This window comes from Carettochelys insculpta, chromosome 1, assembly GCF_033958435.1.
Source record: "Carettochelys insculpta isolate YL-2023 chromosome 1, ASM3395843v1, whole genome shotgun sequence".
NCBI classification, from domain to species: domain Eukaryota; kingdom Metazoa; phylum Chordata; order Testudines; family Carettochelyidae; genus Carettochelys; species Carettochelys insculpta.
Window position 1 is genome coordinate 373,519,370 of NC_134137.1, and position 27,211 is coordinate 373,546,580.

The 27,211-nt window shown below is 50.8% G+C and overlaps 1 protein-coding gene across 2 annotated transcripts in view; it reads right to left on the reverse strand.

Annotated features, from left to right (window-relative positions):
* Window positions 1–27,211, reverse strand: part of PLXNA4 (plexin A4) — a 685,503-nt gene that overhangs the window by 44,199 nt on the left and 614,093 nt on the right. For both annotated transcript variants that reach the window (XM_074975729.1, XM_074975721.1), the window contains 4 exons: window positions 17,502–17,661; window positions 11,547–11,650; window positions 5,993–6,092; window positions 3,231–3,421 (listed from right to left, as the gene is read on the reverse strand). In XM_074975729.1, the coding sequence (XP_074831830.1) occupies window positions 3,231–3,421; window positions 5,993–6,092; window positions 11,547–11,650; window positions 17,502–17,661 (555 nt within the window). The remainder of the gene's footprint in view (window positions 1–3,230; window positions 3,422–5,992; window positions 6,093–11,546; window positions 11,651–17,501; window positions 17,662–27,211) is intronic.

The window sequence follows — 27,211 nt, forward strand, 5'->3', positions numbered from 1 at the left end:
CACATTGCTCGCCGCAGGCTGTCTGTACAGGCACCATGCAACGGTGGCCTCTCTTCATATCCCTCATCCCCAGGCTGGTGTTCCCTATCCTGTCGCCAGACAGAAGCAGACCCAGCTCCCTCTCTAGTCTGGTGTGGCCACACAAAGGCCCTCAGTCGGTGAGGAAGCGTCTCAGTGGACGGTGGTCTTTACTTCTTCACTTCGGCATCATGCTAACAATGCATGGACGTGTTTTCAGCACCTGCGTGTCCTCCAGAGGTAGAGGCTGTTTCCATTGCCACACACAGCCCGCTCTGGAAGCTCCTGCCTGGTGCATGGCCTGCAATATTTGGGGTGTCAGCAAGATCAATTCCAGGTCAATAACAGCGCCAGCACTGAGGTTGGGCCATCCAGCAGTTTAGCATTTATGGGACAACAGTTCTAGACCTGCCAGGAGATTGTCTGTTGTGCAGGCTGTGTGGGATGATAGAGCACTCACTGCCAAGGGCCAGGCCACTCCCTGCAGCTGGGTTGCCCTGAAAAGCCAGCACGCTCAGATGCACTCCTTCATCTATGCATCGGGCAAAGCACTCCTGCTCTCTATCACCGACGTCACCTAAGCTGCAAAGTGGTGTGTGTGTGTGTGTGTGTGTGTGAGCTCACACCATCAAGCTGCCCGGCACAATGCATGATGAAGTGTCAAACTCACTGGCATGTCTCACAGTGCAACCACCTCTGGTACCCATCCAGCCTAGAGCGATGGGTGGGGAAGGGAGTAACATTTCCTGTGGTTTGTGGCATAACTCATGGTCCTACTTTGCCAGTCCGGCTTCACCCTTCAGATGTGACCAGAATGTGCTCACTTGGCTCCCCGTGACTCCAGGTTGGCTGTATAGACAATTCAGGCTATGACCTCAAACCAATGTGCTGCTGCCCAGGCAGTGCTGCACACACAGGGGTCCCTGGGCAGAAAGCCACAGTTGGTAACACCACCTTTCCGCCCTTGTCCTGGATCACAGCTTTTCTGCTGCCGTTTACTGTCCCTCTGCCTACAGATCCCAGTCTCTCACTAAACACCTTGTTCATATTGCCAAAGCCACTAGCGCTTTGTCCGCGCCTTCATCTCCTCCCACCTTGACTACTGTGACCCACTTCTTCCTGGCCTCCTCTCGTCTCACCTTTCCGCCAAACCAGCTGACCTGAACCCCTGCTCCTGGAGCCCGTCTTCTCCCATCACTCTGGCCACTTTGTCTGCCCACACCCCGGAATACTCCACTGTCTCCTAAATTCATGCAGCTCACCTTCCCAACCCCCAGGATTCACGCCTGGTTTCTCCTACCCTTTTCTCATTCCCTCCTGCTCTCTCCCCGCCTATCTCCTCATCTTTGCTCTTTACCATCCCTTGGCATCACACCTTCTCTTGTGCTTTCCCCTTCCAATGGGAACGGTCTCTCCTCCCTTACCCCTGAGGAGTCCCACCTTCTCCTTCAAACCCCCTGAGGCCCACTTCTCCAAAGCCCCTCTGCCATTCTCCAGCCTTGTCCCTTAAGAAGAGAACATAAGAATGGCCCTACTGGTTTAGACAAAGATCCATAGACTCACAGAATGCTAGAACTGGAAGGGACCTCAAGAGGCCATCGAGTCCAGTCCCCTGCCCTCATAGAATCATAGAATCCCAGGGCTGGAAGAGACCTCAGGAAGTCATCTAGTCCAGCCCCCTGCCTAAAGCCAGATCTGTCCCAATTAAATCATCCCAGTCATGACCATGTCGAGCCGCGACTTAAAAACCTCTAGGGATGGAGATTCCACCACCTCTCTTGGCAATGTATTCCAGTGCTTCACCACTCTCCTGGTGAAGTAGTTTTTCCTAATTTCCAACCTACACCTCTCGCTCCATAACTTCAGACCATTGCTCCTTGTTCTACCATCTGTCACAACTGAGAACAGCTTCTCTCCATCCTCTTTAGATCCTCCCTTCAGGAAGTTGAAGGCTGCTATTAAATCGCCCCTCACTCTTCTCTTTTGCAAACAAATAAGTCCAAATCTCTCAGCCTCTTCTCATAGGTCATGTGCTCCAGCCCCTTAATCATTTTCATTGCCCTCCACTGAACCCGCTCCAATGCATCCACATCCTGTTTATACTGGGGGCCCAGAACTAGGCACAATACTCCATATGTGGCCCCACCAGTGCTAAGTAGAGAGGAATAATAACTTCTTTAGATCTGCTGGAAATGCTTCTCCTAATGCACCCCAATATGTCATTAGCCTTCTTGGCTACAAGAGCACACTGTTGACTCACATCCAGCGTCTCATCCACTATAATCCCCCATTCCTTGTCTGCTGCACCACTACTTAGCTAGTCAGTCCCTAGCCTGTAACAATGCTTGGGATTCCTCCATCCCAAGTGCAGGACTCTATACTTCTCCTTGATAAACCTCATCAAATTTCTTTTGGCCCAATCCTCCAATTTGTCTAGGTCACTCTGGATCCCATCTCTACTCTACAATCTACCTGACCCCCTTGCTTAGTGTCATTTGCAAATTTGCTGAGGGTGCAATCCATCCCCTCATCCCGGTCATTAATAAAGATGTTGAACAGTACTGGCCCTAGAACCGATCGTTGGGACACTCCACTTGAAACTGACCACCAACCAGACATTGAGCCATTGACCACTACCCATTGGGCCCATCCATCAAGCCAGTTTCCTATCCATCTTACAGTCCATGTGGCCAATCTATACCTCCTTAACTTATGGGCAACAATGTAGTGGAGAGTGTATCAAAACCTCCCAAGACAATTTATTCCAAAGTTTAATCACACTGACAGTTAGGAAGTTTTTCCTAATGTCAAACCTAAACCTCCCTTGCTGCAGTTTAAGCCCATTGACTCTTGTCCTATGCTTAGAGGCCAAGGAGAACATTTTTTTCTCCCTCCTCCATGTAATGCTCTTTTTAGGTACTTGAAAACTGCTATCATGTCCCCTCTCAGTCTCCTCTGACTGTCAAGCCCAGTATCCTGTCTTCCAACAGCGGCCAATGCCAGATGCCACAGAGGGAGTGAACAGAACAGGTAAACAACAAGTGATCCCTTTCCCGTCATCCATTTCCAGCCTCTGACAAAAAGAGGCCAGGGACACCATTCCTGCCCATCCTGGCTAATAGCCATTGATGGACCCAACCTCCAAGTATTTAGTTAGTTCTTTTCTTTGAACCACACTAAAGTCCTGGTCTGCACAGCATCCTCTGGCATACCTTGGTGGCTAGCAGCCTGGTCAGGTAGATTTCAGACACCATCTTGCTGCCCCGGTCGCCCTCTTTTTGGTCTCCATGCTCATGGTTCTTGACTAGATGCCACATCTTGACCCCGCTCTCCAGGTCAGGTGTGATCATGGGTGTGCGGGAGCGCAGGCTGTCTGGGCTGCCCGTGTATCGGATCATATTTTCTGGAACACAAAGCCACAGGGTGTTCAAGGACCAATCCTCCACTTTCAAGAAGAGGTGGCCACATCGGGATCAAAGTGTTTTCTCAGAGGAACGCTCTGCAGTTGTTTCTGCTTTAAAAACACAAGTCAGTTACTGCATTTCCCACAATGGTTGCGTTAGCTGCATCTGCAACGTTTGCACATATCTAGAAGTTCACGTGCCAAGAAGGCAACTGGGCACTACATGGAAAAGCTTTCCTACTGGGAGTTGGGTTAGGCTGCGGAAGACTCTCCCAGGGAAAGGATGGGAGCCTCATCCCATGGTACAACTGCAGCCCATCTGGAGAAGACACCAGTACATTTAGAAAAGGGGATGTTCCAGCACTGCCATGTGTACGCAGGGTCCTGCTGGATCACGTTAGGCAGCAGCCAACACTGGGAAGAGGGTCCTTAGTGTATAATCAGAGCAGGGTCCTGAGAACCCACCACTCCCACTGGCATCACCAGAAGTTGTAGGTGCTGAGCAGCAATCTGGACTAAGTCCAAGAACTTCATTATTCATGGGCTTGTCTTTGGGTATGCGCTGGGCTTGGTAAACACAATGGATAGGGACCAAGCAGGCAAGGGCTGACTCTTCTCCCTCCATCCCACCCCACTCAGTACCCACCACTGTGTCAGTCCCTCCTCCAAAGGGGACCACTCCGCTCATTGCCGGCAGCACCTTGGGTCCCCAAATCTGCTCATGCAGATGACAGGATGCCCATTAAAGGCCACCTTTGTTCTCTTGTGATGCTATTTCCCTTTCCACAGGCCCAGGGTGACAGCCTAGGCAAGCCCCTGGCCCTCCAGCAGTGCTACAAGTTGACTGTATTTCAGCTGTAATTAACACAGAGCTGATGTCCCTTCCAGTAGCAGGGTCTGAAGCAGACTCATTAATGCATCACCAGCCTCCCTGTATTAATTACTGGCTGGAGTATCTGTGGTCACTCTGGCTGCCGCTCCCTTTTCTGCAATGAACAATCACTTCTGACCCACTACCTCCCCCTGCCCAACTCCTTCACAGCCCGTCTCTTAAAAATCCAGCAGCACAGAACTCAGGGAATAGAACTGGTTGCAGCGCCCTTCCCTAATTGCAAAAAGGCAGCAATGTGCATGAATATGAATAAGGCTTGGTGCATTGTTCATGTCCTTGGAGTAGGGAAAGCAGGCTCTGCTGGACACTGAGTAACTGTACTTTCCCCCAAGCTACAGAAGATAAGAAGGATCACACTACTTTCATATATTTAAAAAAAAAAAAAACGTGGACGAGGCAGCTGGGCGGAGGGACTGGATGGTTTGTATCATTCTCTGGCTGCAGCCTGGACACTCATTTTCCATTAACCCTCACCTATAGTTATACTTCTCAGGCAGAAGTCCAGCTGACAGGCAGCTGCGCCCAGGTGTGTATAACCTGTGGGTTTGGAAGAAGAGAAGGCCTGGGTGCGGTGACTCAGGAAAGCTAAGTCCTATTCCAAGCTTTGCAGGAGAATTTCCATGTCACCCGCTTTACCTCTCACATCACCTTGTCTCATTCTCCTCTTGTGTAAAATGGTAATAAGGGAACTCGGGCTGCTCAGTAAAGGGCTTTGAGATCTATTGGGCTAGAGAGGTGCCAACTTTTACTACTCTAGGTGTAATCTGACCCAAGCCAAGTCACCTGAGCTCCCACAGATACCGTTAATCAGCCCTTGCACAGTTCAGTGCTTTTCATCTTCACCTGCAGCACAACTGCACACTGGCTGTGGCATTCTGTGCCCCTTGCAGGTGCTCCACGGCTGCGTCTACACGTGCACGCTACTTCGAAGTAGCGGCAGTAACTTCGAAATAGCGCCCGTCACGTCTACACGTGTTGGGCGCTATTTCGAAGTTGAAATCGACGTTAGGCGGCGAGACGTCGAAGTCGCTAACCCCATGAGGGGATGGGAATAGCGCCCTACTTCGACGTTCAACATCGAAGTAGGGACGTGTAGACGATCCGCGTCCCGCAACATCGAAATAGCGGGGTCCTCCATGGCGGCCATCAGCTGGGGGGTTGAGAGATACTCTCTCTCCAGCCCTTGCGGGGCTCTGTGGTCACCGTGGGCAGCAGCCCTTAGCCCAGGGCTTCTGGCTGCTGCTGCTGCAGCTGGGGGTCCGTGCTGCATATACAGGGTCTGCAACTAGTTGTTGGCTCTGTGTATCTTGCACTGTTTAATGAAAGTGTGTCTGGGAGGGGCCCTTTAAGGGAGCGACTTGCTGTTGAGTCCGCTCCGTGACCCTGTCTGCAGCTGTGCCTGGCTCCCTTATTTCGATGTGTGCTACTGTGCCGTGTAGACGTTCCCTCACTGTGCCTATTTCGATGTTGGGCTGAGCAACGTCGAAGTTGAACATCGACGTTGCCAGCCCTGGAGGACGTGTAGACGTTATTCATCGAAATAGCCTATTTCGATGTCGCAACATCGAAATAAGCTATTTCGAAGTTGGGTGCACGTGTAGACGTAGCCCACATGTGCCCAACATGTGGCCACCGATACCTCCACTCTACTAGCCCTTGAAACATACATCAGCACTTACCGTACTTGCTAGCTGAGGTCCTGGAGACCGTGGAGTTGTTGACAGCATTGTAGGCAGTGACCTGCTTGGAGACTAATGCCACCACGGATCCATCTGGCACCTGCAGAGGAAAGGGAACTTACCAGGGAACCTCACAGAGCCGGACAAAGAGCTTGCACAAGGACATAAAGTGAAAGCCCAGTCACCAATGCTATCACTGCTAGAAGGGTCTCATCATTAGCTATTTATGGTCCACCCCTGACAACCCTTCCCCATGGGAGTGGGACCAAACCCTGTTCTCACCATGACCACCATCCCCCGTACAAATCTGGAATCACTCTACTCAAGTCAACGGTCTCACTTTGTATCAAGGGAGACTCTTGTCCGTACAGGGACTGATCCAGGGCCCACAGTGGGAATCATTCCATTCACTGCCACAGGCTTTCAATGGAAGACGCCAATGAACAAGGGTTTGCAGGACAAGGACATAGAATTAGGTCAAGGGCCTTGTCTTCATGCATGTCTGTAACATGCCTATGCAACAGGCTTATCTTCTATACCTGGAGACGTGTCAATTCTTTTCTTTGCTTAATAGCCCTTAAAATGGGAGCATGGGGCTCGGAAGGTCCATGATACAAACTCTTATAACCAGGGATGGTTTAAAGAGTCTGAAATAGGGATCGGCTGATGAGTCAAGATCAAGACACAACAGGTTCTGAGGTTCAGACCTGATGGTCCCAAAATCTCATCAGCTCTTCTCACAAGGTTTCAGGCCCTACCAGTGGGAATCTTGCCAGTTTTCCATTATTTTGGGCTGAAACCTGATTTCAGCCTCATTCAAGTGGAACACAGAAAACAGGCCTCTTCCAGGGAAGGATCCAAACAGGCTCAGTACTGCGTTAATCTAGGAATCTGGGAATTCAAGTTTTTCTTAGCTTTCAGGGGTTTGGCTCTGAGTTCCTGATTCAGGCTATCTCCACGGGGAAACAAATGATTCAATGCTGAAAGAGAAACTGATATAACAAAGACAGTAAATTCACTAGGGAGGTTTCATTATGAGACCTGTGGGAACAGCCGGGACCCAGGTGTGGCCCTCACAGGCTGAAACGGAGGCCATGTCTATACTTACCCATGGAGCGACACTACAGAGGTCAATCTTACAGTGTTTGATTTAGCGCGTCTAACAGGGATGAGCTAAATTGAACATTGAAGTCATTCTCATCAACTCCAGTATTCCTTGTTGTGGCGAGGACTAAAGGAAGCTGACAAGAGCATTTCTCCTGCCAACCTCCTGCTGTGGCGATGACGCCAAAGTTTGAATCAAGGTGTGTCAACACCAGCCACACAAATAACGAAGCTGGAGTTGCATATCTTAATTAAAACTTATCCCACAGGGTAGGCCTGGCCTACGTTACTCTTCTCAGGCTCATGGCAAATTAATGGGTATGACTCTGTTTCCCTAGACAACGTTCCCTCTGAATGGGTATTCTATGTCATCGTCATCATATATTTAAAAAAAAAAACGTGGGCTCACACCCATTGGTGTCTGATGCTTCTCTCACTATTTCCTTCCATCTTTCCCTATCCAGTGCAGAATGCCTTAGCTTCTGTAGACTAGCTCTGCACCAATCTACCACATCATCTACCCATTCTCTGTGGGGTCCGCCTCTCCTATCCAAACCATCCATTATGTAGAATACCAGGGTCTTGATTTTTCGCTCGTCGTTCATTCTGCAAATATGTCCAAATAGTTGTAGCTTCTGTTTTATAACCTTCTGCAGCAGGTTCTCTTTCGGCTGTGTCTTCCTATAGAATTCCTCACTGGTGACCTTCTGCATCCACCCTATTCTCAGAATCTTTCTATAACAACTAAGGTGACAACACCTCCAGGCACCAGAGTAGACATGCACAGACTCCTGATAAGGCACAAGGCTTTGCTAGACCAGCTGGGCAGTACCACTAAGGCAAGAGAAGGGGGAAACGATGTCTCTATTTCTCTGCCCTTATGATGGCGGACGAATGTCTGTGGTGTTGCGCCAAGGTACTGTGATGCAGGAAGTCCCACATGGCATAGCGAAAGGGGGAGAGCCACTTGAAAAGAGACAAACCTCCCAAGCCATTAGCCAGGCATTTGTGTGGCTTCCTTTCAAAAGCAGGTGAGACAATAAGCAATTCTGAGCCCGTGGGGAAGCAAAGGTATAGCTGGAGCATCTCGGATAAACAAGAAGGTCTAAAAAGAAGATGAAATGTGTCCCCCGCCCCCCGCCCAATCCTGCAAAGAGCCACTCGCTCTTGTCTCAGTAATAATAATAATTAGCACTTACGCAGAAGCTTTTCATCATCTAAGCACTTTACAGATACTAATTAATCAGCTCTCTCAACACCTGGGTAAGATCTCCGTGCTGTTATCCACGTACTACAGCTGGGAAAGGGAGAGGCTGGTAAATGTATTTAGGCGCCTAAAGATGCAGCTAGACATCTAGAGGGATTTTCCAGAGTGTGGCGGTATCAAACTCTCACTGACATCAGATGTTTAACAGGGAGGGCAATTAACCACTGGAATAACCACCCCAGGGCTGTAGCAGATTCTCCCTCAGAGGCAATTTTAAAAAGCAAACCTGAGTGTATTTTCCAAAGCTCTGACCTAGCCCAAACAAGGAAGCTCTGTGCCCTGGGTCCTACAGGGGGTTGGCACTAGGCAATGACAATGGTCCCTCCTGATTTGGCAGTCTAGGAACTTGAGATAGGTGCATTTCAGAATCCCGCCTGGCCATCCTTGGACACCTAAACCTCTTTGGCAGCCTGGAGCCCACACGCCACGCCCAGGGAGTTGGTGAGAGCACCTGGCCCTATTCTCACCATCGGATCCTTCCTGTAAATTGGTGCGGCTCTGTTGACGCTGGTGGAGCTACAGGGATTTACACCAGCTGAGGACGTCTACAGCATTGACCCAGTGTAGACGCGAAGCAGCCTCCAACAGCGAGTGAGCACACCTGTCGCCGCTGGTTAGCATAATTTTCCACTCCAAGATGTGCCACCCCCTATGGGGACGGACTGGGGGAGCTGGGACTAGACCTGGGATCTGGTCAGTGCCTGCAGCACTGGGCAAAGCTGCTGTCTGTTCCACGGCTCTCCCTCCTCTCAGCCCCTAGTTCCCAGACAGAAACCCCCAACGCCTTGTCTGCTAGTGCCTAAGAGTCTCGGGAGTGCAGCGGCCTGGCCCTCGGGGAGAACGTGCATCACTCTCTCTCGCCAGCTGAAGAGAATTAACTCGTGTGCTTCACAGACTCATAGAACACTAGAACTGGAAGGGACCTTGAGAGGTCATCAAGTCCAGTCTCCTGCCCTCACAGCAGGACCAAGCACTGTCTAGACCATTCCTGATAGGTGTCTGCCTAACCTGCTCTTAAATATCTCTGGCGATGGAGATTCCACTATCTCCCTAGGCAACTTATTCCAGTGTTTAATCACCCTGACAGTTAGAAAGTTTTTCCTGATGTCCAACCTAAACCTCCCTTGCTACAGTTTAAGTCCATTGCTCCTTGTCCTGTCCCCAGAGGCCAAGGAGAACATTCTGCTCCCTTCTTGTCACCCTCTTTTAGGTACTTGAAAACTGCTATCCTGTCCCCTTTCAGTCTTCTCTTTTCTAAACTAAACAAGCCCAGTTCTTTCAGTCTTCCCTCATAGCTCATGTTCTCTAGACCTTTAATCATTCTTGTTGCTCGTCTTTGGACCTTCTCCAATTTCTCCAAATCTTTCTTGAAACGTGGTGCCCAGAACTGGACACAAAACTCCAAATCAGGCCTAATCAGTGCAGAGTACGGCAGAAGAAAGACTTCTCCTGTCTTGGTCACAACACTCCTGTTACTGCGTCTCCACTTCTCGTCTGTTTCTAATCTTCTCTCCTTCTCCTGCCCCCTTCTCTGTGCTGATGACCAGCAGCAACCTCTCATCTCATCTTGAGCCAGTGGGGGCCTTCCGTCAAACCCCCCCTTTAAGAGGGTGGTGGCTTATCTCCCCTGCCTCCCCACACCAAACAGCTTGCAGGAGGGTTGTTATTAGGCATCTCTGGACTAAGATCCACAGTATGGACAATGCCAGGACCAATGGTCTATGGGAGGTACACAGGGCCCCATCCTTCCCAGTGATTGGTAGCTGAACAGCTGTCAATCTTTGTCCCTGAAAGCAGAGGTGTTTCCCCTTCCTCATCCTGATCTGCCTCCTTCCCAGCCTGTCACCCAGAGCAGAGCAGCCAGGGGAAATCCTCACTAAAAAGAGAATCGCAGGAGGTCAGTGTTAAAACTGGCTATACAATTTTGGTCAGAATGATTTTTGGGTGGAAAATGCTGATTTGACTAGACTGATCAGTTTGGGTCAAACTGCATCCATTTTTATGAACTTTTCTGCAAAAACACACAGGCTACATCTACCCTTGCATTCCTCTTTTGAAAGAGGAATGCAAATGAGGGAAGTTGAACATGCAAATGAGACACTAATTAACATATCTTGTGCTTCATTTGCATAATATCTTTTCAGAAGAGATTCTTTCGAAAGGTAAAAGCAGTGTAGACAGGGCTTTTTTGAAAATAAACCCCATCTTTGAAAGAACCCTTCTTCCTGAAACAAAATAGGAAGGTTCTTTCGAAGATGAGGTTTATTTTTGAAAGAGCCCTGTCTACGCTGCTTTCTTTCTTTTGAAACAATCTGTTCTGAAAAGAGATTATGCAAATGATGTGCAAATATGTAATCAGTGCCTCATTTGCATTTTTGATTTCCCTCATTTGCATTCCTTTTTCGAAAGAGGAATGCAAGTGTAGCTGTAGCAATATTCTTGGAACAAAAGAAAAAGTCTTTTTTAAAAAAAATGATGCAGGAAAATTTTGACTTTCATTATCAGTAACAAAAATTGTGTTTCAAAATTGAGTTTATTTTACAATCAGTTGCCTTATTTTTACATTACTTAAAGACCCATCAGTCAGTGCAGGCTACAAATCATGTTCTCCTCTGACTTAATAGCAGAAAACGTTTTTAATGAATGATCGTATAGTATTACTTATCCTAAAAAGCCATCCAGGCCAGCTGCCACCCAGTTCAGCTTGAAACACCTTATGCTATTTTCTAGCTCAAAGTGTCTCCTGTTCGTGTTACAGTGAAACAGTCTGACACTTTGCAGGAGACGGGGGCAGAGCGGGGAGACGACAGAACTTATTCACAGACTGTCATTGCCTGGGATTGCTCTTTGCTCGTTCCAGCCCCAGATCTCTGAGGGGGCTGGCAGGGGAGCAGCACCTCAGATTATAAGGGCAGCAGTATAACACTCCTGTGAAGAAAGAGGGAAGGTGGAAAGTGACTGTGTTAGGAGGTGCAAAGAGTGCGGTAGGAGACCAGATGGTGCCACGGCGACGGTCTCTGGGGTGAGCGCTGCCAGTGGCCTTTGAAGACAAGGTAGATGGGTTGGGACAGAGTGGCAGGTTTCGGCAGTACCAATGGAGCTGTTTGATTGGCAGCTAGCGGAGGCAAGTAGCTTGGCTAGACCTGTGCCCCCGGCAGAGGGCTCCTGTCCTGTCTCCATTACCTGGTAGTGCGCCAGGGTATTGAGTCTCTTCCAGTCATTTTCTATCTTGGTGGTGATGTCTTCGTCCTGAAGGATCATTCGGGCCCCGCTTGCCTGCCGCCACTCTGTAGGGAGAAAGGGCAGACTTCACTCTGCACTGAGAAATCACCTATGTATGCACAGGGATGCACATGCCGCCCCCTGCCCCCACAGAACAAGGCACACCCCAGACACGTGCCCATGCCAGGTACACCTGCAAACCCAGGCCCTGGGAACCTTCAAAGCTTCTGAGTCAGAGACTAACCAAAAGCGTAAGCTACATGGCAGAGTTTGGAGTCAGTTCTTACCTGATCTGAGCTCGTTTGTGTGTGCTGGATAACAACACGTGTCTGCCACCCCAGCCTGCCCCACCCCCACACACACTTGCACCCAAAGACTATCTCCTGGATGAGACCTTTAGGGCCACACAGTGGGGCTGTTGCCACAGACCCCAAGGGCCTCTGGGTCTGGTCACGGGGCCATGGCCTTTGAGGGTTGCCAGCTGTAGCTGATTTAAATCAGCTGAGGATCTGGCCCCTAGGCTGGCAACTCCTTGAGGGGCCAACGGCGCTGTCCGTTGTGTTTGGCAAGTGGAATGCTGGGCTGAAGTGACACTGGTGTTGGCACTTGTATGACGCTTTTCACCCAGAGATCTCCAGCTGTTGATGTGTACCAACCCCAGCTTCAATACAGGATTCTCCCAAAGGAAGCCGCAGGATGGGACTCCAGAATTTAGCCCACTGCCTCCAGAGGGAGTTTAAGCTGAGTAAAGATGCCCTCAGGGTTTTCCGAACAGTGTTGCTTAGACACCCTTCTCCTCTCTGCTAGCGCTAATGGGCTTGGTCACTCCCAGCATTGAAAGGGAAGGGGCAGATGGTGGCAAAAGGCAGGAAGGAAAGGCGACCCTGGCATTCATATTCACAGCACTAAGTGAAGCTTGCTAGTGTCTTCCTCAAGGGCTGCTCCCCCTCCCCTCTCCCGTCAGATGGGTGCACCCCTCACAGCACCGGCACAGAGGAGAGACAGACCCCAACCCAACTGGTTACACTTCCACTGTCCACAGAGAGGGAAGAAGGTAGAAATCCCACTATCTTTACCCAGCCTTCCAGTACATGCAAATGCAAGAGATGGCTGCTGTGAACGCTTTACATTTCATCCAGCAGACCGCGGAGCCTTTCATCACGCGCAGGAAGTATTTATTTTTAAAAAAAGCCTTTTTCGGTTTAAGGGAGAAGGGAAATTCCAGAGGCTTTGACTGGAGGCGTTTATCTGAGCTGCATCTGATAAGCGGGTGGAGTTGGCAGACTCCCAGGGATAAGTGGACTCTTGGAGCCATATTGTTTAACTCCACGATCCCCTTCTCCCATCCCTGCCAGTTTCTGCAGCGGTGCTGTGGCGTGGAAGGAGTTAAGGCTGCCCAGAGCTCCTCTGACTCTGAGACAAGCCCTCATTAACACCCCAATTCTACCAAGGGGGAAACAGAATGAGAGAGAGATTCAGGGGGAGAGTTTCAAAGGTACAAAAGGGCAAGTCAGGGGCTGGACTCGATGACCTCCTGAGGTCTCTTCCAACCCTAGGATTCTATGATTCTAAGTAGTGCTGGGTCCCTTTGAAAGTCAGGGAAGGTTGGTCACTCCCCTCCAAGGTGGGTCTGAGGGGAGCTTGCCCAAGGACACAGTGCGACTTTTCGGCAGAACGCAGATCCCCGACTGCTAGGCCTTGGCTTCAGTCGGAGACCAGCCTTCCTCTTGGAAGGGAGCTGTAGAATGTGACACACTGAGCCAACACAACCAGCCCCCACCCCATACTTAGGCACTTGGAAGTATCCAACCTGCTCCAAACCCTGGGGTCTGGCCAAGGGGTCCTGATGTGATGGGTGTGACACCGGATGGTTCAGTTTCTGGTCCCAATCGTTAGTGATTTCAAGTGGCCTGATTTTCGGAGGGTGGGCACCTGGCACTTCCGGACCCCAGGCTCCTGCTGGAGCATTTCAAGCTGCATCCCCCCAAAATTAGGCTTCCAAAACCATTGGTTACTTTTGAAAGCCTCTAACCCTGGCAGAACCCAAGGGCTGGAGGGGGCAGGACCCTTCTCACACCCAGCAGTAACCAAGCAGTCCTGTAGCACCTTAAAGACTTAATTCAACCTTCCCCTGTAGTGCAGACCTGCCCTTAGACTAGACTCTTCCAAAGGGCGAGGTTCCCTCGAATCTTTTCCATCCATGCGCGGGATAAATTTTATGTGCACCGAGGCATGTGGCAATGTGCACCAGACAGCACTGGCATCTCTCCTGAAGCCCCCAGGCACCCAGCTCACAGGGAGCACTGCCGAAGGGCAGCTCCCCTGCCTGCTCTGCCACTGAAGCACCCTGCGTTGGAAGCAGCTTGTGTGTCTCTGGCAGAAATGGGGGTGGCTCCTTCTGGACACACACTCCTGTTCCTCACCAGGCTCCCCCGGAGAGTTACTTCTCCATCCCTATTAGCAGGCAAGCTGAGAGAGCCTGGTGCTTTACTGACTGCTAGGAACAGACTTGCCCTTGCTGGTCTCTTCCGTTCTCAGTGCTGATGCCTCTTGTTAACAAGCTCCATATGAATCAGGCTCTCTATGGGAACATCAAGGTCTGGCCTTCCCATAGGTGGGCGTGTATAACGCCTGCTAATCCCTGCTGGACCCCGCCACCCTCCTTGATCCCCCAGCAGCTCCCAAACATTTGCAAGGAGCAGCATGGAGATGAGACAGCTCATTAGGGCTCAAGCCCTGCAGCCCTGGGCTGAACACTCCAAGGAAGCTGGAGGTGGGGGCAGATCTGAGGTGATATTCTGGTTCAGACCCAGCGTAGAAAAAAGTCCGTGCTTGGAGGTTTTGAGCCGGCGCGATCCCTCCCTTGTCCGCAGAGGGGGTGAGCTTGGGTCTGGTTCTGGCCTAGCGGATTAAGGCCAAAGCATGTTAACTTTAGAACACAGCCCACTTGTCCTCCAGCTCAGTGGTTTTCAGCCGGCGTGCTGTGACACACTGGTGTGCCCTGAGAACTGTCTAAGTGTGCTAGAAAAATTTCCTCAATGTCCCCTTGCCCTGACTCTATGCAGAGCTGCTGCAGGGGGGAATCAACAACCTCATGCCAGCTGGGGCTCAAGCAGTAGGGCTGCCTCCTCCCTGCTGTGGCCAGCAGGAAGGGAGGGAGACTGCTGGAGCTGGGAGGCGGTTTAATGCTGCATCCCAGCTCCAACAAGCTGGCAGGGAGAGGCAATGTTTATGGGCAATTAGTTCAGCTGAAACAAGCGGGTGTTTGGCTCACTGAAGTGTGCCGTGGCACTGAAAGGGTTGGGAATGACTGCCCTAGCTCACGCCTCTCAGAGGTGTTTCCAGTTCAGCCACAGCCCTCCTAGTGCTTACGCTCTCCTAGCTCCGTCTCCTGCCAACACTGCAGTCTGGTCCACAGGCCCCGAGCAGACTCCAGCCCCTCTGGCAATGCTGGCCCTTGGAGCCAAACTTCCCGTTTCCCCTGGTCGCAGCCTGGCACATGGCCTGGATCAATACATCCCTCCTGAATCTATCACGCCCCCAGGCTCCAGGTCCTGGCTGGCTTCACTCTCACCCTCGCGCAGTCCCTCACCGGCGTGCCTCAGCTCCATTAACATCTCGGGGCCATTCTGGCTAACTTATATGGTTTGGTTTTATTGCTGCTGCTTTTGGCAACTTGTGCCATTATTTTAACCAGCCTTTGTGAGCAAGAAACCAGCTGTAATTGCTGACAGCCTTCTCCTCCACCCCCCTTCCCCCCACTTAACGCCAGTCCCTGCCCTCTCGTTTCTGCCTTCGTTATCGTCCTGACTGGCTCTTTGGCCTCGATCCGTTCCTTTCCCTCTTGGTTTCTCCTCTGCTTTTGCAGGGTTTGAGGGACTTCAGAATTTTCCACTCAAGCCTCTTTAAGGTCACAGGGGACAAATTCTGGCTAGCCTGCTCCCATGATGCAAGCTCAAGTACCTTCCCAGGGACCCTAAATGTGGCACGGAGCAGCACTCAGCCGAGTGCTATGCACTTTCATGGAGTCATAGAAAACTAGACCTGGAAAGGACCTCAAGAGGTCATTGAGTCCTGTCCCCTGCCCTCTCAGAAGGACCAAGCACCATCTATATCATCGCTGTTAGATACTTATCTAACCTATTCTTAAATATCTCCAATGATGGAGATTCTACAACCCCCCTAGGAAATTTAATTAACCACCCTGACAGTGATGAAATTTTTTGTAATGTCCAACCTAAACCTCCTTTGCTGCAATTTAAGCCCATTGCTCCTTGTCCTATCGTCAGAGGTCCAGGAGAAAAAAATTTCTTCTCTCCTCCTTCTAACACCCTTTTAGGTACTTGAAAGCTGCTATCATGTCCCCTCTCAGCCATCTCTTTTCTAAACTAAACAAACTCAATTCTTTTAATCTTCTCTCATAGGTCATTTTATCTAGCCTCCTGCCAGAACCGCCAGTAAGGAGCAGCTGCACAGGACCTGCTTTTATACCCGGAGGCAGATCTCTCAGTCATGCTGGTGCCTTCACTCCAGATCAAAGCGAAGACAGTTTCTGGACTCAAACCACATGTGTGCAACTCCAAACATTGCCGCTCAGGGCCTGCACATGAGAACCGCAATACAAACCTGCCCAGATGTGCAACTGAAATTGATAAGTCTCATTCCATTGTCACAGCTGAGCGGTGTGCTGAAGAGCTAGCAGGGTCATGGTGAAAAGTCCATCAGACAGGTGAAGTCATCTTGCTGAATAGACCTTGTCAGCTCTGGCCCTGCCTTTTACTGGGATCCCACTCTTTAAATAGCCCTCTGAAGCCGCCCCCCGCCCCCCGCATGCATCTGATGAAGCGGGTCTTTGCCCACAAAAGGTTAAGCTCCAAAATATCTGTTAGTCTATAAAGTGCCACAGGACTCCTTGCTGTTCCCTTTGGTTTACGATGCTCTGCGGTGGTAGTGTAATGTATAGAGGGGCCTAACCGTACCCTGGAGCCCTGGATGCAGATCTCCTGCTCTTGTAGGGAGGAGACAGCCGCTTTCCAGGCACCAGGTGTGGGATCTTGGCAAGGCAGGAAGCCGATAGGGGGTGGTTTGATGACCACGGGGAGCCATACCACCCAGCCTTGTGACCCATGGAGCTGGTGAGCAATACAGCTTGGGCCAAGGGATTGCTGAGTCGAGGTGCTAACCCCAGGTACACCCCCTCCTCCGAGGAAAGGACAGAGAAGAAATCTCAGCTCACTCACATTATCCTCACTCCTGGCGGTTTTCTAGCAGGATAAAATAATATACACACGGAGACATAACAATGTTGTAGGACTGGAGGGGACCTTGAGAGGTCATGAAGTGCTATCTCCTACCCTTGCAGCAGGACCTATCACCATCCCTGACAGATTTTGTTTTTAATCTATTTGCCCCAGATCCCTAAACGGCCCCCTCAAGGGCTGAGCTCACAATGCTGTGTTTAGCTGGCCAATACTCAAACCACTGAGCTATCCCTCTCCGCTAGAGAAAACAACTCTAACCAGCCCCAGACCCTTGAAAGTTCAAGGGCTGAACTCAGAACCCAGAGTTTTCCAGGCCAATACGCTCACCCCAGATCTATCCCACCTCCTAGGGCAACTGGGCCCTGGGGGCTTCCAGCCCTGCAGTAACCCTTGTTAGCCCATGGCTGGCTGGGCCCTCTGCACAAAAGCAGGGACACAGGCTGCTCCATATGGGGCTGCCCTTGGAGCAGGAGGAACATGGTACATGGTCTGGAGGGCAGTGATGGTCTGGTCTCTCCGGTTATCAACCTCTCTAGCTTTCCTCTTATTTTGGCTGCTCTGCTGGTGGGGAGGTGCTCAGAACAGAATACAAGGACCCCGCTGAGTGTGAATTATGCCCCACCCTGGCCCCGTAAAGGGCTGCCTGCTCACATACCCAGGTCCATGTCGGCAGCTTTTGGCCGGTGGGAACACGGCACGTTCTTGAAGATGGCGTCAAGAATCTTCTCCTTGACCTGAGTAATGGTGTCACAGTTCAGGATCTTCACGGGGATCTCGGGGCTGTTCACGTTGTCGGGGTTCACGCAACTCAGGACCTGGGGAAGGAAGGCAAGGGGGCAATGAGCACACCCTGGGAGGAAGACACAGGACCTCCCTCGTTGCTAGCCCTCCCCAGACAGTTCAGAGCTCGCCACTGCTGGCTCCAGGGCAGCCTGTCAGATGATGCTAGCTGGGAATGGCACAAGAATCATGGTCCACGCATGCCAGAGACATTAGCCAGGACCTAGTCTTCTTCCTGAGAGGAGACCCAGGGAGCTGGTTCCAAAGAGGGTGTCTACATGGCCAACCCATGACCAGGCTGCATCCACTCCTTTATAGCAGGGTCTTGCACTGTCTTTAATGGCAGCAGGGTGTGGCCATTAGCCAGGTGCTCTGGAGTCCCAGCTGGCTTTCTTCAACCCTGCCCCGTTTCCTGGGGACCCCTCCCACAAGGGTGGGGTTACAATACTCAGCTATCTCATCCAGTGGCAGCCCCTTTATTCAATTTCCTTGAGCCTCACCTTGGCTTCTCTTCTGCAATTGCCAGCCCTTTACTGTCAGCTCTTCCTTGGCAATCAGAATACCTGTCCCATTAGGAACAGGACAGTGGCAACTCACCAACCAACCAACCGTTTCAGACAAGCCACTGAAAAAACGCTAACAGCTTTCAGTCAGTGCTGACCCTGGGCTGGATCTGAACTGAAGGCCGGAAAGATGAAAGGCCCTCTGGCACTTTAATAAACCTCCGAATCTTCCATGGCTCCCTCGAGAACTTCACAGTTTAATAAATGTCACCTTAAGTTGCACTAACAGCCCCTGGGTTGACTCTTCGTATTGCATGGTCTTGAATGTCTGTGCTCCCGGCTTGTTTGTCTTTTCCGAACTTTGCTGCAAAATTAGGGGGAATGTGATGCAGCCTCCACACCAGCTGAATTTCATCATGTAGAAATACCAGGATACTTGAATAATGATCTCTTGCTTTAGCACATGACACAAGGACCATTACCCAGATAAAGAGGCCTGGGATTTCTTGGGAGGACAACAGCATCTGTTCCCCAGCCTCTGTGCAACAGCAAAATGCAAAGCATACGGGGATCAGGAATGGGAGGGGATGCCTTAACATCACACAGAATATAAGGGAAATTTGGCTTCTAACTCACAGGCATTTAAAAGGTCGGACTTCTCTTTTTTTCTCGGTGAGAGAGGCTGACGTGTATAAATTTTATAAACTTAAGGCACTTTTATATTTTGGAGGGTGGTGAAATTGAGCTGCAGGTTTCATGTGGTTGTTAAAGCTCCCAAGGCCCTTTTACAAGAGCGGGGTGTTAATCTTGGTGCCCTGGACAAATTACATTCTGACTGTAAATTCCCTGTAGTATTCCATAACTACAGGATTCAGCAGACACAGGAGTCTTCTCTCCCTCCTGTCTTAACCTATTGAGCAGTGCTGCACTGTGTGGTTAAAAGAATATCATGTTCCACCCCAGAGGCAGCTGCTTTTTAAAGGTGGGGGAAGCAATTGCTGTACATTGTTTGCAATGGACTTTGAGATCTTTTGAAGGAAAGGTGCAATCTAACCATTAACTACCAACAAGATTATAATACTGTCATTTGTGTGTCACTCCAAGGAAAAAACATCAATTTGGCTAATAAATAAGTAAAGAATAAAATAACAACCAAAATTGTGAGAACCATTTTTACCTCACAGGTTCTCATGGATATTTGCAAAGAGCACCACTAAAAGACATTGCTGGGTGTCACCAACCTGCACCTACCATGCTGCACAACTCTGGGAGCAGGAAGTTTTGATCAAGGACACCTGTGCAAAGCCCAGCTCTTGTGAAAAATGTGCAGAGAGCAGTTCTCATGAAAGTGTACACCCCCACCCCCGCCGAAGTGAACGGCACAGGGTACCTTTTACGGCCAGTGAACACAGGATGGATGGAGTGTACCATCACGAGAATGGGCACTGTCAAATGTACCCCCAGTGAGGGATGTTGAAAGCTATCCTGACCAAGCATGCTGGTTATTTACCACACTGCAATCCATGGCCAGATTCCCACAGGAGAATGGGAATTTAAGCCTGGTTCAGGTTTGCCTGCAGCAAGCACCCTTTAATTTAATGGCAACCAAACTCAATATGGCCCTCTGGCATCCAGTTCCACAATGGAAGCAAAACAGCCTTTGCTGATTCAATCAAAAAGTACGATCAGAGGTAGGGCCCTGACCCAGTCAGGCTTTTCAAGAGAAGGCAGGGGACTCCTTCTTCTGCCACATCATGATTTAGAACTGACCATTGGAGGAAGCAGACATCCCTTTTTACCTGGTGGTTAAGCCCTCATTGGCTTCTGGTTGCTCCCAGCCCTTCTAGCTGCTGGAGGACCAATTCTCACTGGTACTGCCAGCAGCTGGTCCTGACTGGGCCTCCCTAGGCAACTCTTGGATGTCTAAACTAGCTTCTCCTTCTCCCTTCAAGGACCTACTCTGTGGGTGGTGTCTGGCAGTGTTGCACCCTGGAGAGATGTCAAGCTGTTTTAACTTTGTTGCCTTTGGATTTCATGGGGCATCCTTCTTGTGGTGTTAAAGGAACCTCCTCTGCACCTATCATTCTGTGATATGCCTGGATTGCATTACCTCTCACTTTATTCTTTCCCAGATCTGGGATTCTGTAGGGAAGAGGGGAAAACCAGATTTCACCTGTGGGATATCTTCAAAGAGCAGAGTAGGGACCCCCAAAAACTCTATTTTGGGCATATAATCTGTCTCTGGAGGAAATCCAACCCAAATACAGAGGGGAAACCACTACATCAGCCACTTCCCTGTGCTTTCAAGGGCCAGAACCATAGTTTCTCTGGGCTGGGGCTATGAATACCTCTGTGTCTGTCTCTTTGCCATTATCATGCACTGCAGAGAGCTGAATTCTCACAGCCCACACCCCACCCCACTCCCAGTTGTACAAATCTGCACTTGCCCTGCCCCTCACTCATTTCTCATTCTGTGTCCAATTTTCAGTGTAGTTCTACACTTCCTCTCTCCAGGCAGTGCAATTTAAACATAGTCCCTTGGTGTGCATTTCAGTGGTCAGGACTCTTTATTCAGGTTTTTATATAGCACATTTATTATTTGCCCAAAACAAACCCTTTCCAAGACCCAGAGACAAGCCCTGGGGCATGAAGTTAACTCTAAATGAGCTTCCTTCACACACTGCTAACGTGGGGTGAACTGCCCCCTCCCTAATGGGAAAGCTGGAGATCATAGAAGCATAGAATCATAGAACTGGAAGGGACCATGTGAGGTCATCTTGTCCAGTCCCCTGTCCTCATGGCAGGACCAAGAGCCATTTGAACCACTCCTGACAGGTGTTTGTCTAACCTTAAATATCTCCAGTGATGGAGATTCTGCACCATCCCTAGGCAATTTATTCCAGTGTTTAATCACCTAAGAGAGAGGAAGTTTTCCCTAATGTCCAAACTAAACCTCCCTTGCTGCAATTTAAACCCATTGCTTCTTGCCCTATCCTCAGCAGTTAAGAACAATTTGTGGCTCTCCTCCATCTAGCAACTCGTTTGATACAGGCTGAATTTCTCTAATCTGGCATTCTCGGGACCTGACCAGCACCAGACGAGAGAATTTACTGGCTCATGGGAGGTCAATATAGTCCAGCAGCATTACCACCACTCAAGCCCTGTGTCTATATGAGCCCCTTCCTTTTGGAAGGGGAATGTTAATGAGCGGGTTCAACAGATGCTAATGAAGTGCTGCTATGAATATGCAGCACCTCATTAGCATAATGGTGGCTGTGGCAATTCGAAAGTGCAGCTTTATGAATCACACGCTGCCATGGAGACGGGACCTTCCAAAAGGACCCCCCAGTGTTCAAAAGCCCCTTCATCCTATCCAGTGTTAGGAAGAAGGGGATTTCAAAACCTGGGGGGTCCTTTCGGAAAGTCCCGTCTCCATGGGTGGTGCGTAATTTGAAAAGCCGCACTTTCAAATCGCTGCGGACACCATTATGCTAAGGAGGTGCTGCATATTCATGGCAGCACTTCATTAGCATCTTTTGAACCCGCTCATTAACATGCTCCTTCTGAAAGGAAGGGGCTTGTGTAGACCCAGCCCCACTGTTTACTGGGCTCTTAGAAGACATTTAGGGGTAAATTACAGCTAAATAACAGCACAGAACACTGAGAACCAGGACTAGTGGCTGCAAACAAACTTTATGGGACCATGGAAAGTTTGGCCACACCCAGGGTAAGTGGTCCTTCAGCTAACTAAAATCATGCCATCATATGGATGCTGCTGGACAAGAGAGTTCTGCATTAGAGAGGTCCAACCTGTACTTGAAGCTGTTATTGTATCCTCTCTCTGGCTTCTCTTTCCTGAACAAAACAATTCCAATTCTTTCAGTCTCCCCTCAAAGCTCATGTTTTCCTGACCTTTAGTCACTCCACCAGCCTTGCTTCAATATCTCCACATTTGTCCTGAAAAGGGATACTCAGAACTGGACACCGTACTCCAGTTGACAGAGGCTGTGTATGAGTTATGGAACATACCCCATAATGCTCTGGGCTGGTGGATTTGCCCTTTGCACCTTTCATGTAGGCGATCGGATCTGATGAGGGTTTCTCCAGTGCTCTCATCAGCAGCCAACACACAAATGGCCAGATTCATGCCCACCCACCAAACCAAACCCTGTGTGTGCCTGGAGGCAGCTGTGCTGGAGGGATTGTGCCTCGGGAGAGCTTCTTTAAACTCCAATGGGTCACCATAGGACCTCTCTGGTAGAAGCCAGAAGATGAGCATCTCACCCAGCCTGGCTCCACCCATGAACTGGCTTGCACAGGACAGCTGCAGTCCCCATGGAAGCACAGTTCTCACAGTGGTCCAGTGAGACCCACCCAGACACACTCCTGATGGCCGGGCGTGGGGCGAGGCTGCTGGCAGCTTGCATTGCTTTGGTGTGCTTTCCAGGTGGCCAGTCTTGTATGGGCTGTGTGGAGACTTTGATGCCAACATCAATGCACAAACAGCCATTCTTAACAGGTTCTAAACCCAGCTGCAACCCACCAGAGGACTCCTGAGATGCAGCATTTCTCCTCTTGCCTCGTTGCCCGTCCAGTTTTGCCCAGGCCTCTCCTGGAAGGTCACTGGGTGAGCTCAGGGACGGCTCTGCAGTCTCCACTGTGAAAGGCCACACAGTGACAGGGTGAAGACTGGGAGCAAAGTAGGCACTAATCGTGGGGGCAGGGTGGTCTAAGGGACAGAGCATGGGGATGGGTGTGATGGGGTTCAGGGGTCCCCCTGCACTGCACCCCGTCCGCTGGCAGGAGTGACTCTCACTCAGCAGGTACAACAGCAGGTTTATTAGGCAACAGATGTCCAGTTTCTCACAGAAGCAACAGCATAGCAGCCAGAGACCGTCCTTCCAACCTGTCCTGGGGGGAAGACCCCGAGGGGTGCCCCTCTGGGGTGTAGCTTTCCCCTCCTCAGGCTGGCTGCCTTCCAGCTCTCCCTTCTCCTCGCCTCTAACTGCCGCCCCCGATTCAAAACCCAGCTCAGCTCCTCCCTGCTCTTTGTTCAGGCAGAGGTGTTATCTGCCAGTTGTAGCCCCAGGGTCATCCTTAGCCACTGGGAGCTGCTGCTTGCCTCGGACATCCAGCCTGACTCACACATGCACCCCCCCCCACTCCATCACAATGGGAATCTGGAGAACTGGTTTGAACCCCAGCTCTGCTATTGGGGGCAGGTCTACACTAGTCCTGAGAGTCAATCCGAGATATGCAATTTCGACTACAAGTGCATAGCTGGAATTGACGTATGTAGGATCAACTTGTCTGGCTGTCCTCGCTGAGAGAGGACAGAAACTCTCCCCTTGACCTCACTTCTGTCTCACATGAATGAGGCGTACAGGGGTCGACTGTCAAGTCCTGATAGCTTGATTTTGCATGTCGCCACTAGGTGCAGGAAATCGAACTCTGGAAGATCGATCCTGTACCACATCTACATTTACCAGGATATCGACGAGTCAGGATTGATCTTCCAGGATTCAGTTTTTCCTGCCTAGTGGGGATCCACAAAATTGAATTATCAGGGCTTGACAGTCAACCCCTCGTACTCCTCATTATTGCAGAGAGTAACCGAGTTTCTCCCGTCGACCTCCCTCAGGGAGGATAGCCAGGCAAGTTGATTGTCGTAGCTGGAATTGCATCTCTAGGATGGACTTTCAGGTCCAGTGTAGACCTGCCCTGAGCTGCTGGCTGACCTTGGGTCTGTCATCTCACTGTGCCTGTTCGCCTAATCTGCACTGCAAGCTCTCTGGACCCTGACTGATTTTGTGCGATGTGTATATGCAACACCCAGGGCAGTGGGGCCCTGATCTCAGCTGGGGCTGCTCGGTAACTAATAATCACAGCTTGGGAGTGTTTAGACTGAACCACACTGCTGTCATGCCTGGATGCACCTCAGCTGTGCGATGGAGACAGAGGACAGCAGTAGGGGAGTGCTAACCCTTCCTCTCCTGCTCTTAGCTCAGTGGTGGGGAGGCAGGGTGGAGCCAGGGGGCTAGAAGGAGGTATCCAGTGACAGTGATTGGCAGAAATCAATCCGGGAAGTAATCTCTCAAGAGGGGGACACCATAGAGCCTTGTCTTACCTTATTAGCGGCTCCTTTCCTGCCCTCCAAACTCCCACATGGGCCTTAACCAAGGGCTGCTCAGAGCATTTTTCACCGAGCAGGGTCTCGTGTCAACCGATGTTAGCTGATTAGGCTATTAGTGCTGGGCTGTCGCAGTGCGCAGGGACCACACAGCCAGCGCAAGTCGCTCAGACCTGGACACAAGCTCAACACTCACTGGACGCCTTCCCAGGGCCAATTATAAAATTCTCTCGACAGCTTCAAAGGGATTTTGGGGCCTTTGCTCCTCTGTGCTTTTTGTGTCAACTTGTGTTATTCATGTGGAGACAGGAGAGATGGATTCTCTCTCGTTCCCAGCAGAAGGAGGGACGGAGGCGGTGCAGGGTGAGGGGTTTCACATCCAGGGTCTGGTTGTGCACAGACCCCCTGAGTGCTCTCAACTCTGAGGGAAGGCAATGGGCACTCAGCACCTGGAAGAATGGGACCTCAATGGATCTACTGTACAGAGCGCTCTAGGGGAGTTTTAGAGAAAGTGTGTGTCATTGAGTCATCGGACCGGAAGGGACCTCGAGAGGTCATCTAGTCCAGTCCCCTGCCCTCGCAGGAGGAGTAAGTATTATCTAGACCAGTGGAAGGCAAGATACAGCCCACCCTGCCTTTTAATCTGGACCACCCCAGCACACTGAGGAAGGCCACTCAAAGCACCTACTTGCTTTCTGGGGCGCTCTCTCTCTGTGGGGATGGGGGGTGGAGTAGGGGAGAGGCTTCATGTGGTGATCCTGCTTCCAGCAACATATCTTGGCTCCCATTGGCTGTTTTCCAGCCAATAGGAGTTGAGAGATTTTACTGGTGGGTGGGGAAAGTGCAAGACAATTTCTCAGCTCCCATTGGCCTCCTTCCAGCCAATAGGACCTGGGAGATTTTGCTGGCGGTAGGGGCAGCATGCAAAGACTTCCCCTGCAGCACAAAGAGCCATACCGAGTGGTCTGGGCCTGCTAGGAAGCCTGGAAGGTTGCCTGAGAGTGCTGCTGGCCAGGAGCTGCTTAAGTACACGCCTCCTGGCCAGAGCCTGGCACACTCACACGTCCCTGCACCCTAATTCCCTCTCGGACCCTGCACCCTTGTCCTGTACCCTTCAGCCAGGCCAGAATCCATGGCTGCAACCATTCCCCCTCCTGGACCCTGCACCTCAATCCTCTGCCCAAGTCACAACCCAAACCCTCTGCACCCTCCTCTGCAGAACCCGGCAGGACGCCCAGCTCTGAAGGCAGTGCCACTGTCAGCAGAAGCACAGAAGTGGGGGTGGTTTTACAATGTGACCCCCTCCCACACACAATGGCTTTGAGACATTCCCACATGGCCCCCTTTTGGGTCAGTTACAACACTGACTCTGTGCAACCCCTCTCAGCTTGTGCAAACTTTATAAGCCTACTCTCTATGCCATTAGCTAAATCATTGATGAAGATACTGAACAGATCTGACTCATGGGGGCCCCAGCTTTGTATGCCATGGCAGACTGGGTAGAGCACCACTCCCAGGTGAGCAGACACATAGCAGCCGGTGGTGCTATTCCAGACAGCCCTCAGTTCTCTTTATCTGAATGTAAAGGAGTTAGAGTTTGGAGACATGCTCCCTGCCAACCAAGATGCACCTGTTTTCAGAGCTGAGTGTTTTACCAGTAAAGTTCTGTTGTCTCTTCATCTTTCTCTGATTCCTTGATTTCCTTAGGTACCCGCTGGGTACCCACAACAGTATACAGGGTTTATACAATGCCGAGATATTGACTTCCTCAACTGCAGAGGCGGCAAAATCATGCCAGGGTACGGACCTGGCCCGCCGAGCATTCCTCTCTGTCCTGCCTGGCTGATTAGGAGAGCTGTGTACTTACAGCCAGCAGAATGTGTTCAGCTGCCCCCTCCCTCAAACTTGTTCTATCTGCAGCCCAGCTGCTGCTAGGATTCTCCTGCTGGCTGAGCAGAGGAGGAGGGGTGGAGGGCAGAGGGTAATGCCAAAGTGAGGGAGCTCCCCTGCCCCTGTGCCCCACCTCTGCAGAGTAGGGATGAGGGAGAGGGAGACGCAGAGCAGAGCTGCTCCAGTCAGAAGCTTGGGTGGTCAGTGACTCAGGAGTGCAGAGCTGGGAAAGGGGGAGAAAACAGAGCTGGGCCCATTTCCCTTAAAGAGACAGTGAGTAGCTACTCTCAGAAACTTACCTAGCAGCAGCCAGCACACCCACTCTGTCACACATGCCCAGTCTGTGCCACGCCCACACGGTCACTGTCACACACACACTGCAGCGCACACTCCATCTGTGTCCCAAAGTCTGTCTCACACACAGTTCTATTCTCTTTCAGACACACACACACGATCTCCCTCTGTAGCCCCAGCCCCTCCCCTTCTGCCCAAGTCCCACTCTTTCCAGAGGGGCAGAGCCAGCTCATGACCAGTACCAAAATTTGTGGAGTGGCCCCTCTGAAAATTATTGCCGACCCCTGCTCTACTGCATAGGGGTGCAGGTCACTGGCTGGGATTATCTGGGAGTTTCTACTTTCCCTTTTATTGCAGGGGCCTACAATACTGCTGCACCTCGATCCCCCTGATTCGCTGTCTGTGGCACATCATCGTTCAGTCCCCAGCGGGCTGTAATACTTTGGTCTCATTTCTGTTGTTGGGGGAAAGGCTGGTGACACAGGAGGTCAAACCAGATGATTGGATGGGTCCTTCTCGACTTCAGCTCTGGGGCATCCCTTTCCATATGGATCAGCTGCATGCTGGCCCAAAGCAGCATCACCGAGTTGGTGAGCTACACGCCTGAGGTTAGAAAATCCTGAGAGCGATACTGACTCCCTAAGTCACTTCATTTCTCCTGGTTCTGTTTGCAGTGAAGTAATCATGTCAGGAAATGACAAAGCATTGATTAAGAAAACACTCTAAGGCTGTGTCTACACGTGCCCCAAACTTTGAAATGGCCATGCA